General features: G+C 44.7%; 1 protein-coding gene across 2 annotated transcripts in view; it reads left to right on the top strand.

Moving 5' to 3' along the window:
* LOC139376351 (YEATS domain-containing protein 2-like) overlaps window positions 1-13,741 on the top strand; it is a 73,050-nt gene that overhangs the window by 30,234 nt on the left and 29,075 nt on the right. For both annotated transcript variants that reach the window (XM_071118786.1, XM_071118787.1), the window contains exons 14-16: window positions 3,453-3,647; window positions 4,335-4,563; window positions 4,705-4,866. In XM_071118786.1, the coding sequence (XP_070974887.1) occupies window positions 3,453-3,647; window positions 4,335-4,563; window positions 4,705-4,866 (586 nt within the window). The remainder of the gene's footprint in view (window positions 1-3,452; window positions 3,648-4,334; window positions 4,564-4,704; window positions 4,867-13,741) is intronic.

Here is a 13,741-nt window from a genome sequence, read left to right as displayed (position 1 = left end):
TCCCTCCCTTGAACAACACTCTCTCTCTCTCTCTCGCTCTCTTTCTCGCTCTCTCGCTCTGTGTATTATTAATAGTGTGCCAGTCTGCCAGGGTGCTATCTTCAGCAGCTGTAGGCAGCCACTTGGCAAGATATTTAACTGGGACATCATTCTAAAAGGGAATTGCATTGCAGAGGGAATAACTGCAAGGTTCTATATCTAAACACACGTGTTTGTTTTGCTCTCCTTGTGGGGACCAAACAATTGATTCCCATTAAAAATTATACTTTCCCTAACCCCTAAATGTAACCCTTAACCTAACTTAAACCTAACCCTAATTGTTTCCCTAACCCCTAAATGTAACCCTTAACCTAACTTAAACCTAACCCTAATTGTTTCCCTAACCCCTAAATGTAACCCTTAACCTAACTTATACCTAACCCTAATTGTTTCCCTAACCCCTAAATGTAACCCTTAACCTAACTTAAACCTAACCCTAATTGTATCCCTAACTCCTAAGCCTGAAATAGCCTTTTTCCTTGTGGGGACCCACAGGTCGGAATGTTCCTTGTACTATTCTTTTGAGGACTTCTGGTCCCCACAAGGATAGTAAAACCCCAAAAAAACACACAGAGATGGTGTCAAACCCCTGTAATAAAATCAACCCACTCCCCAAACTCTCCACAGATGATGAAACCCAATTTCAGGGCAGATGAATTCCGACAGTACTGTAGGCAGGAACGTGGTGCTGCTGTGATACTCAGCATCAAACCTGAACCCACAGCACTGTTTCTTTCTCTGCTGGGCAGCACCAAGCCCCCAAGCACCAAGCCCCTCCTGTTCAGCCTGTACATTAATGATCTGCCTTCTGTCTGTACTGGGTCTGAAGTTCAAATGTATGCAGATGATACTGTGATATATGTGCATGCAAAGAGCAAACAACAAGCTGCACAAGAACTCACTACTGTAATGGTCCAGGTTACAAAGTGGCTCAGTGACTCGTGTTTGCATCTCAATGTGAAAAAAACTGTTTGCATGTTCTTCACAAAGAGGGCAACAGATGCTACTGAGCCAGATGTCTATGTGTCAGGGGAGAAGCTCCAGGTGGTATCCGATTTTAAGTACCTTGGCATCATACTTGATTCCAACCTCTCTTTTAAAAAGCATGTGAAAAAGGTCATTCAAATAACCAAATTCAACCTAGCTAATTTCCGATTTATACGAAATTGTTTGACTACAGAGGTAGCAAAACTGTACTTCAAATCTATGATACTCCCCCACTTAACTTACTGCTTGACTAGTTGGGCCCAAGCTTGCTGTACAACATTAAGACCTATTCAGTCTGTCTACAAACAGGCTCTCAAAGTGCTTGATAGGAAGCCCAATAGCCATCATCATTGTCACATCCTTAGAAAGCATGTGCTCTTGAGTTGGCAAAATCTTGTGCAATACACCGACGCATGTCTTGTATTCAAGATCCTTAATGGCCTGGCTCCCCCTCCACTCAATATTTTTGTTAAACAGAAAACCCAGACATATGGCAGCAGATCCACAAGGTCTGCCATGAGAGGTGACTGTATAGTTCCCCTAAGGAAAAGCACCTTTAGTAAATCTGCATTCTCTGTGAGAGCTTCCCATGTCTGGAATACACTGCCATCAGACACACATAACTGCACCACATATCACACTTTCACAAAATGCTTGAAGACATGGCTAAAGGTCAATCAGATTTGTGAACATGGTCCCTAGCTGTGTGTTGCCGCTTTCCATGTTGTCTGTTGTCTGTAGCTTGTGAGGTGTGGAAACACTTTGTTGCTTTTATGAATTTTGTCTTGCTGCTTTTTGTTTTATGTTGCTCTGTCTGTATGATACGTCTTGCTTGTCCTATGTTGCTCTGTCTGTATGCTATGTCTTGCTTGTCCTATGTTGCTATGTGTTGCTTGTTCTATGCTGCTATTGTCTATATTGTAATTGTTTTTAATAACCTGCCCAGGGACTGCGGTTGAAAATTAGCCGGCTGGCTAAAACCGTTTTAGCCGGCTGGCTAAAAACGTTTATTAATGTGCACTGTCCCTGTAAAAATAAAATAAACTCAAACTCAAACTCAAGCCTTCTCTCTCTGCGGGGGCTGAAAATAAAGCAGGGTCCTTTGTGATCTGTCAGTCGCTGTTATTAAAACCAATGCCTAATCACAACAATGATATTGACTTATTGTATTAACTAACCAATGGTGAGTGCTCACTCTTTTTTGCTTTACTGTTTTTTTCTATCCTGTTTTGAAGGGGACAGAATTTTAATACCTCTTGACTTATTCCACATTTTGTTCTGTTTACAGCCTGAATTCAAAGTGGGTTAAAAAATATATATTTTTGAAGCAATTACATCTGTGAGTCTTTCTGGGTAAGTCTCTAAGTGCTTTCCACACCAGCATTTGTCCATTTATTCTTTTTAAAAAATGCTTCAAACTGTGAAATTGGTTCTTGATCATTGTTAGACAACCATTTTCAGGTCTTGCAATAGTTGTAGTATATATACAGTACCAGTCAAAAGTTTGGACACACCTACTCATTCAAGGGTTTTTCTTTATTTTTACTATATTCTACATTGTAGAATAATAGTGAATACATCACAACTATGAAATAACACATATGGAATCATGTAATAACCAAAAAAGTGTTAAACAAATCCAAATATATTTTATATTATAGATTCTTCAAAGTAGCCACCCTTTCTGCAATGTTTGTGATTCATCCACAGTCATTAAACTCTGTATCTGTCTTAAAGTCACCATTGGCCTCATGGTGAAATCCCTGAGCAGTTTCCTTCCTCTGCGGCAACTGAGTTAGGACCCCTGTATCTTTGTAGTGACTGCTTGTATTGATACACCATCAATACACCATTTAATTTAACTTCACCATGCTCAAAGAGATATTCAATGTCTGCTTTATTTTGACCTATATTCCAATAGGTGCCCTTTGTGAGGCGTTGGACAACCTTCCTGGTCTTTGTGGTTTGAATCTGTGTTTGAAATTCACTGCTCGACTGAGGGACTTTTAAAGATAATTGTATGTGTGAGGTACAGAGATGAGGTAGTCATTCAAAAATCATGTTAAACACTGTTATTGCATTATTGAGTCCATGCAACTTATGTGACTTGTTTAGCAAATGTGTACTCATTAACTTATTTAGGCTTGCCACAACAAAGGGAATGAATACTTATTGACTCAAGACATTTCAGCATTTCATTTTTAATTAATTTGTACAAAAATTAGTAAAAACCATAATTCCACTTTGACTTTATGGGGTATTGTGTGTGTAGGCTAGTGACAAGAAAAATCTAAGTTGTATCCATTTTGAAATTCAGGCTGTAACACAACAAAATGTGGAGAAGTCAAGGGGTGTGAATAATTTTTAAAAGGTTGCTTCTAGCACTGGTAGTCCTTGTGGTAATGTTCTTTCTCTGACTTCTGCAGGTCATTATCAAGCAGGAGCCGGGGGAGGTTCCCACTCAGCACCAGCAGCAAATGGTTTCCTCGGTAACGGCAGCCCAGCAGACCGCCGCCGCAGCAACGCAGCAATTTGTCGCAGTGAAGGGAGGTCATGTGATCTCCATGTCGCCACAGAAACAGACAGGAGGGGCCAGCGGGGCAGGGGCCCCACCCAGCAAGGTATCAGACACACACACGGACACATATACACACACACACTTGAACTTCTAGTCATGGCTCATCCTATGTAACTACTGCTATACACACCTTTACTATTCACATACTGTCTATACGCACCACTTAAATACATATATTTATATTCCAGACTCTGGTCCGGAAGAATTCCTGGAATTCTATCCATTTTGCCATGTGGTTTTGTACTGTATATTTAAATACTGTATTCTCGACATAGCTCATTCTAATATTTCTACTACTGTACATTGCATTTAATGATACTGTTTATACTCACCGCAAATGTATAATATAATAGCTCACTCTATATCTACTGCTGTACATATCATTCTTAGTATTTCTAGTGTAAATTCACCCTGTGTAGATACGTGTAGATTGCATTTAGATTACTCTAACAGTGCTATTTGGGTTGTTAATTGTATTCATACCGACATTTATTGATTTCTACATTTTTTGTATTTTGTTTATGTACTTGTTTGATATTGTACTGCTTTGTTTGGCTCAAATAACATAATCATTTATTTGCACCCGCTTTAACATCTGCTAAAATGTGTACGTGAACAATAAGCATAATTTTGATTTGACATGCACACACACACACAGCCAGTGAGCACGGTATCAGAGAGCAAAGGCTTTGAACTGTAAAACTAAATTTCCAATGTTCCCCCTCTCCAGGTTCTGGGTATCCCTGCCCTCCAGGCAGCGGTGAAGCAGGTGGCCATCAGCAGTGGACAGATCCTGGTCGCCAAGGGCAACCCCTCCGTTTCCAAGGTGATCGGCGGGAAGCAGGTGGTCGCCCAGGGGGTCGCCAAGGCCATCGTCAGCGGAGCGGCTGGTAGCATCGTGGGTCAGCAGGTTGTTGCTAAGGCAACGGGGGCCGCAGGGGGAACAGGAAAGAGCGGAGGTGAGGGTCACTTCACTTTTGTTCGTTCACACGCATACAAACATTGGGAAAAGGCGCCTGTTTATTTGAGACATGCAGACACGTAAACACAAACAAACACTCTTGACAGACAAACTCTCTCCCCCCTCTCTCTCTCCACAGTGATGGCTACCCTCCAGCTGCCAGCCAACAACCTGGCAAACCTTGCCAACCTGCCCCCGGGCACCAAGCTGTACCTCACCACCAACAGCAAGAACCCATCAGGGAAGGGCAAGCTGCTTCTCATTCCCCAGGGAGCCATCCTCAGAGCTTCCAACTCAGCAGGTAACACACACACACACCTCATTATCCTCACCAACTCCTCTCCTTTCATTTCCTATTTTCTTCTTCCTCTCCTACCCTATCCTTGTATCCAATCCAGTTTGTCACATAAACAAACCCCCACTGAATAGTGAATATGCCATGGGGTTTTTCACCTCTTTGGTGTATGAATGCAGGTTTATTTAGGTGTTTATGTCTGTATAGGATAGCAGTCTCTAGGTCAGGGTTTTCCAACCCTGTTCCTGGAGAGCTACCCATATGTAGGTTTTACTCCATCCCCAGTTGTAACTTAGCTGGCTCAACTGATCAACCAGTTTATTATTAGAATCAGGTGTGCTAGATTACGGTTGGAGTGAAAACCTACAGGATGGCAGCTCTCCAGGGACAGAGTTGAACCTACAGGATGGTAGCTCTCCAGGAACAGGGTTGAACCTACAGGATGGTAGCTCTCCATGAACAGGGTTGGAGTGAACCTACAGGATAGTAGCTCTCCAGGAACAGGGTTGAACCTACAGGATGGTAGCTCGCCAGGAACAGATTTGAACCTACAGGATGGTAGCTCTCCAGGAACAGGGTTGAACCTACAGGATGGTAGCTCTCCAGGAACAGGGTTGGAGTGAACCTACAGGATGGTAGCTCTCCAGGAACAGGGTTGGACCTACAGAATGGTAGCTCTCCAGGAACAGGGTTGGAGTGAACCTACAGGATGGTAGCTCTCCAGGAACAGGGTTGGACCTACAGGATAGTAGCTCCCCAGGAACAGGGTTGGAGTGAACCTACAGAATGGTAGCTCTCCAGGAACAGGGTTGAACCTACAGGATGGTAGCTCTCCAGGAACAGGGTTGGAATGAACCTACAGGATGGTAGCTCTCCAGGAACAGGGTTGTACCTACAGGATGGTAGCTCTCCAGGAACAGGGTTGGAGTGAACCTACAGGATGGTAGCTCTCCATGAACAGGGTTGGACCTACAGGATGGTAGCTCTCCAGGAACAGGGTTGGAGTGAACCTACATGATAGTAGCTCTCCGGGAACAGGGTTAGAGTGAACCTACTTAATGGTAGCTCTCCAGGAACAGGGTTGGACCTACAGGATAGTAGCTCCCCAGGAACAGGGTTGGGTTGGACCTACAGGATAGTAGCTCCCCAGGAACAGGGTTGGATTGTACCTACAGGATGGTAGCTCTCCAGGAACAGGGTTGGGGTGAACCTACAGTATGGTAGCTCTCCAGGAACAGGGTTGAACCTACAGGATGGTAGCTCTCCAGGAACAGTGTTGGAGTGAACCTACAGGATGGTAGCTCTCCAGGAACAGGGTTGAACCTACAGGATGGTAGCTCTCCAGGAACAGGGTTGGAGTGAACCTACATGATGGTAGCTCTCCAGGGACAGGGTTGAACCTACAGGATGGTAACTCTCCAGGAACCGGATTGGAGTGAACCTACAGGATGGTAGCTCTCCAGGGGCAGGGTTGGAGTGAACCTACAGGATAGTAGCTCTCCAGGAACAGGGTTGAACCTACAGGATAGTAGCTCTCCAGGAACAGGGTTGGAGTGAACCTACAGGATGATAGCTCTCCAGGAACAGGGTTGAACCTACAGGATGGTAGCTCTCCAGGAACAGGGATGTTGTGAACCTACAGGATGGTAGCTCTCCAGGAACAGGCTTGAACCTAAAGGATGGTAGCTCTCCAGGAACAGGGTTGAACCTACAGGATGGTAGCTCTCCAGGAACAGGGTTGTATTATGCTGAAGTATGTCTCTCTGTGTCCAAGAACAGGGTTGGAGAGCCCTGCTCTAGGCATACTATGCTGAAGCATGTCTCTCTGTGTCCAGGAACAGGGTTGGAGAGCCCTGCTCTAGGCGTATTATGCTGAAGCATGTCTCTCTGTGTCCAGGAACAGGGTTGGAGAGCCCTGCTCTAGGCGTATTATGCTGAAGCATGTCTCTCTGTGTCCAGGAACAGGGTTGGAGAGCCCTGCTCTAGGCGTATTATGCTGAAGCATGTCTCTCTGTGTCCAGGAACAGGGTTGGAGAGCCCTGCTCTAGGCGTACTATGCTGAAGTATGTCTCTCTGTGTCCAGGAACAGGGTTGGAGAGCCCTGCTCTAGGCGTATTATGCTGAAGCATGTCTCTCTGTGTCCAGGAACAGGGTTGTATTATGCTGACGCATGTCTCTCTGTGTGCAGGAACAGGGTTGGAGAGCCCTGCTCTAGGTGTATTATGCTGAAGCTTGTCTCTCTGTGTCCAGGAACAGGGTTGGAGAGCCCTGCTCTAGGCGTATTATGCTGAAGCATGTCTCTCTGTGTCCAGGAACAGGGTTGGAGAGCCCTGCTCTAGGCGTATTATGCTGAAGCATGTCTCTCTGTGTCCAGGAACAGGGTTGGAGAGCCCTGCTCTAGGCGTATTATGCTGAAGCATGTCTCTCTGTGTCCAGGAACAGGGTTGACGAGCCCTGCTCTAGGCGTATTATGCTGAAGCATGTCTCTCTGTGTCCAGGAACAGGGTTGGAGAGCCCTGCTCTAGGCGTATTATGCTGATGCAAGTCTCTCTGTGTTCAGGAACAGGGTTGGAGAGCCCTGCTCTAGGCGTATTATGCTGAAGCATGTCTCTCTGTGTCCAGGAACAGGGTTGGAGAGCCCTGCTCTATGTGTATTATGCTGATGCATGTCTCTCTGTGTCCAGGAACAGGGTTGGAGAGCCCTGTTCTAGGCATATTATGCTGAAGCATGTCTCTCTGTGTCCAGGAACAGGGTTGTATTATGCTGACGCATGTCTCTCTGTGTCCAGGAACAGGGTTGGAGAGCCCTGCTCTAGGTGTATTATGCTGAAGCATGTTACGAATCCCTTTTGGCCCGACAGTCTAGGGGGGATGGTAATGAGACCCGTAACATAACTCATGTAAATTATAATTGTGACAAAGTAAAAGTGTGAACGTAATAACCAGGACAACTGAAATCTACCGTCAAACTCAAGGTTTATTTGATAAACACACGGTAATGGGGGGGGGGAGCAGGAAAAGGGGCTGAGCTGGACCCAAGGAAAGAAACAAATATGCAAAAACACCCCTAAGCTAGACTAGCCTACTTTAACAACAGCTAACTAACTAACCAAAAATACAGTGGGTGGTCCGCCCAGTTCTAACTAGTGTGTTTAACAAAGTTTACCTACGGGTAGTGTATGCCCATGGGCGACTTGTCTTGGTTTCCCCCTTTTCCCACCAGCATCAAACAAACACCATAACCAAAACAATACTCACAGGAGATGACAAAGTGATTTGGAGGTGCTCAAACAAAAGAGAGGTTTAAGACACAACGAGAGAGTGAAACACAGAGATCTACATACATGGCATTTACAAAGAGATTGAGCTACTGAAATCTATGAAGAACAGAGATCTACCAACATGGCATTTACAAAGAGATTGAGCTCTAGAGCAAACAAATGATGGGGTTTTTAAACCATGGGGAAGGAACTGTGATAGGGTAGGAAACAGGAGGAGGTGTGTCTTCAGATTGTTGATTGGATTGTTGACTGATTGGGGAGTGATGATTTTCACCTGTGAGGGGAGACGGAGAGAAAATAAACACACAGGATACACACACACACAGGATAATGGTATCCGTAACACTCCCACCCTTAAAAGAACAACCCCAGGGGGGATTGCGATCACAGTATTACAATTAATACTCACAATAATAACTAAGTCAACCTTGCCAAAACATACAAAAATAATTTTTACACACGAGACAAAGCATCTGCCAACACATTATCAGAACCCTTTTTGTGGCGGATCTCCAAATTATAATTTTGTACAATCAGCGCCCAACGCATAAGGCGCTGGTTCTGGTTGTACATTCGGTGGAGAAAAACTAAGGGGTTATGGTCAGTATACACAATCACTGATAGGGCACTGGAACCAATGTATACTTCAAAGTATTGCAGAGCCAACAACAAAGCAAGAGCTTCTTGTTCTATTGTCGCATAGGTTGTTTGACATTTATTAAATTTACGTGAAAAATAACAAACGGGATGATCCACTCCACTCTTGTCCTGCTGCAGTAGAACAGCACCAGCACCTCTGGCACTAGCATCTACCTCAAGCTTGAACGGTTGTTCAAAATCCGGAGCAGCAAGTACAGGGGTACTACATAAGAGTGCTTTCGCAGATTCAAAAGCTCTCTTACAATCAGGGGACCACACAAATGATCTAGCCGGACTGAGCAAATCAGTCAATGGAGCAACTACCGCAGAGACATTTTTACAGAAGCTACGGTAGTAGCCAACCATCCCTAAAAAGCGGCGTAGCTCTCGTCTGGTGGTAGGTGCAGGTAATGCAGTTATAGCCAAGACCTTGGCATCAACAGGGCACACCTGTCCATGGCCAACCTCTTTACCGAGATAGGTAACAGTAGCCTTCCCAAACTCACACTTTGCCAAGTTCAGGGTTAGAGAAGCAGCTGCCAACCGTTCACATACTACCCTTAGCGAGTCAACATGATCTCTCAGACGAATAAATCACTAGGTCATCAAGGTATGCACTACAATTAGGAACGCCAGCTAATACGGAGTTAACCAGTCGTTGGAAAGTGGCTGGTGCATTTCGCATCCCAAAAGCCATGACTGAGTACTGTAGGAAGTTGTCTGGGGTCACAAAGGCAGAAATCTCAGAAGCACGTGAAGTTAACGGAACCTGCCAGTAACCTTTTAAGAGGTCCAACTTGGTTACATACTTAGCAGCACCAATAGTGTCGATACAGTCGTCCAGTCTGGGTAACGGGAACGAATCTGGCATTGTGACAGAATTTACCTTTCGATAATCCGTACATAACCTGGACGTACCATCAGGTTTAGGAACCAGAATGCAAGGAGAACTCCAAGGGCTTGAACTTGGCTTAGCCAGGTCATTCTCCAACAAATATCTCACCTCATCCCTCATTATCTTCCTCTTGGAAGCGTTGATACGATATGGGTGTTGCTTGATAGGTGTAGCATTTCCAACATTAATGTCATGTTCCAACACATTTGTGCGAGTAGGAACGTCATTAAAGAGACATGGAAAACTGTGTAGTAGCCTCACAATATCATTAGCCTGTCCATCCGTTAAATGAACCAGACCTGACTGGATAGACAGCAGCATTTCTGAGTTGGGCAATCTAACACACTGCTGTTGAGTATTGCGCAACTCCAATCCATCTACATCATCAATATGACAGTCCACTATCATCGCAGTAGTAGCAGAGGAGACTGCAGTACCTTCCTCAGTTTTTGAACTATCTAACTGTGTGATGGGTCGGGTGTGGTAAGCTTTCAACATGTTAATGTGACACACACGAGATTGCCGTTGTCTATCAGGAGTTTGAAGCACATAGTCAGTTTCACTTATTTTCTTTTCAATTAAATAAGGACCAGAGGAACGAGCTGACAGTGAAGATCCTGGAACAGGTAATAACACCAGTACTTGGTCACCGGGCTGTAGTGGACGAGAAACAGCCTCTTTATCATAGTGTCTTTTCATGCTCCTCTGTGAGGAAGACAGAGCTTCCTTTGCAAGAGCACAAGCTTGGTGTAGGCGCTCACGAAAGCGACTAACATAGTCCAACACATTCTCATCTCTGGTACACAACTCTTGGGACAAGAACTGTTCTTTAAGGACTTTCATTGGTCCTCTTACTGTGTGACCAAACACTAGTTCAGCCGGGCTGAAACCTAGGGACTCCTGCACAGTTTCACGAGCAGCAAACAAAACTAGAGGAACTCCCTCATCCCAATCTTTCTCAGATTCCAAACAATATTTACGTAGCATAGACTTCAGTGTCTGATGCCATCTTTCAAGCGCACCCTGAGACTCTGGGTGATAGGCGCTTGACACACGGTGCGTAATTGATAAGGATTTCAACACCTGCTTGAAGAGCTTGGATAGGAAATTGGTACCTTGATCGCTTTGTACCACCTTAGGTAACCCGAATGTCGTGAAGCATTTTATTAAGGCTTTACTCACTACCGGGGCTGTAATCCTTCTCAGAGGAATAGCCTCGGGGTATCTTGTAGCCATACACATTATCGTTAACAAAAACTGGTTACCCGATTTTGTCTTCGGTAACGGTCCGACACAATCAACCACCACATTCTCAAATGGTTCACCTATGACAGGTATAGGACAAAGAGGAGCAGGAGGAATAACCTGATTTGGTTTTCCTGTTATCTGACAGGTGTGGCATGTCCGACAGAACTGAGCCACATCTTGTTTTAAACCCGGCCAAAAGAAATGTCGAAGGATCCGATCATACGTCTTTGTAATTCCTAAATGACCAGACCACTGGTGATCATGAGCAAGGGATAACACATTTTGTCGAAAGGCTGTAGGAATCACTATTTGGTAAACAGCATTCCAATCTCCACCCGCGTCAACATGGGATTTCCATTTACGCATGAGGAGATTACCATCAATGAAGTAAGCCACATTCTTCTTCTTCACCTCTTCTAACGAGACAACACTAGAAAAACATTTAACAAGTTTGTTGTCAACCTTTTGGTTAGCAATCAGCTGCTCACGAGTGACTGGTAACTGTATTGCATCAGCAATAAGTTCAACGTTCTTTAATTCTTTCCTGGGCTGTTTGTCAGAGGTGATCAGCTTCTCAGAGGTATCACACAATCCATCCTCTTGATCATCCTCTTTGAACAGAACAGTGTTCGACAAATCTATCACGTCACCCTCTTGTAGTACCTGAGCACGAGTGACAGCACAAGCGGGGAACACATGTGGATAACTCTGTGCCAACTCATTCGAGAGAGAGTGGTCACTTTTATCCAATACTTCCAATACGGGTACTACCTTTCCTCCGGCAATATCGTTACCCATTATAAAGGTCACACCTTTCACTGGCAACTTAGGACGTACCCCCACTCTGAATATTCCACTGATTAACTCAGAGTGTACTTTCACAAAGTGCAACAGCACTGGGACAAAACCCATTTCAATACCCTGCACTAACACACTGGAACCACAGTATGTATCGTCAGATAAGGGCAACACATCAGACAATATAAACGACTGCGCCGCACCAGTATCTCTAAGGATTTTAACCGGACGCTGAGACGCTTCGTCATTCGTTAGGGACACAAACCCCTCGGAAATGAATGGTTCATAACTGCGGTCGGGGACTGGGTCTTTCAAACTGCAGTTACCCTGAGGCACCTGTTTTGTTGCAGACCTCACAACCGTACGAATTAGAGCAACACCTGTTGGTGGCTTGGCACGAAGAGGCATCCCTTGTTTGCGTTTAAGCAGGAAGCAATCATTAATCATATGTCCCACTTTATGACAATAGAAACAGGAACGCTCAGTCTTCTGGCGTGCTTGATATACCACTGCTGGTCGACTAGGGCTCAAGGTAGGAAACTCAGTGGTTCTACTCTCAGTTTGAGCCGAAAACACACTCTTGTGCGTCAACACAAACTCGTCTGCCAACACAGACGCTTCTGCCAGGGAGGATACTTTCTGTTCGTTTAGGTAAACTACAATGCGTTCGGGTAAGCAATTTTTTAACTCTTCCAACAAGATTAACTCCCGGAGAGAGTTGAAATCAGTTACCTTACTAGCAGCATGCCATTTATCAAACAGATTTCCCTTGTCTCTAGCAAATTCCACATAAGTCTTACTAAAAGACTTTCTATGAGACCTAAATCTCTGTCGGTATGCCTCAGGCACAAGCTCATAGGCACGAAGAACAGTAGCTTTGACCACTTCATAATTCAAACTGTCCTCTAGAGGTAGCGCTGACAAAACCTCTTGGGCTTTACCAGTTAATTTACACTGAAGTAATAGACACCATACCTCTTCAGGCCACTTCAATGCTACGGCTATACACTCAAATACACAAAAATAGGAGTCAACCTCCGACTCTCTGAACAAAGGTACTAAGGCAATCTGCCTACTTATGTCAAACGTGTTTGAGGACACAGCTGGTGAGGACGACTCACTAACAGTGACAGCAGGAACGAAGGCTAGCCTTTCTGTCTCTGCCTCCAGTTCCATCTGGCGCATTTTAAACGTCATCTGCCTCTGTTCTCGTTCTCGTTCTTTTTCTGCCTCAATTTTACACATCTCCAACTGGAGAGTCTCTCGCCTAATTTGGGCTCTCTCTTCCACCTCTAGTTGTAACTGTGCTAAACGGACATCCCCCCTGGCATCACCGTTTGACAGTGGGGAGCGTGGATCAAAATGGGACAATGTGGCTGGTGTTTTAGCCTCATTATCAGACACCAATGGGCTTACAGGAGCAGCAACATCCCCTATAGGGGTAGTATGCTCAGGCAGCGGTAACACAAGCACTTGCTCTTCCAACAATACATTTAACACTAGCTGTTTAACCTCCGACTTAACTACATTCTGTGGAATCGATACTGAATAATGGTCAGCCAAGGTCACTAAATCAACTCTACGAAATTTGTCAAAAACCTCCCACGAAGGGTTATCCAAAAAGGACTTCAAATCAAAAGTAGCCATCTTACACTACTTCACAAGAGCCAACGAAAATAGCAAACACTAATGCTACTTCAGCTATGACGTTCAACACTGAACTATACCACTATGGCATGGGTGTCAGTAAAGACAGATCCCGGATGAGCCCCCACTTATGTTACGAATCCCTTTTGGCCCGACAGTCTAGGGGGGATGGTAATGAGACCCGTAACATAACTCATGTAAATTATAATTGTGACAAAGTAAAAGTGTGAACGTAATAACCAGGACAACTGAAATCTACCGTCAAACTCAAGGTTTATTTGATAAACACACGGTAATGGGGGGGAGCAGGAAAAAGGGCAGAGCTGGACCCAAGGAAAGAAACAAATATGCAAAAACACCCCTAAGCTAGACT

This window comes from Oncorhynchus clarkii, chromosome 20, assembly GCF_045791955.1.
Source record: "Oncorhynchus clarkii lewisi isolate Uvic-CL-2024 chromosome 20, UVic_Ocla_1.0, whole genome shotgun sequence".
NCBI classification, from domain to species: Eukaryota; Metazoa; Chordata; class Actinopteri; order Salmoniformes; family Salmonidae; genus Oncorhynchus; species Oncorhynchus clarkii.
This window is presented reverse-complemented; position numbering and strand designations above follow the sequence as displayed.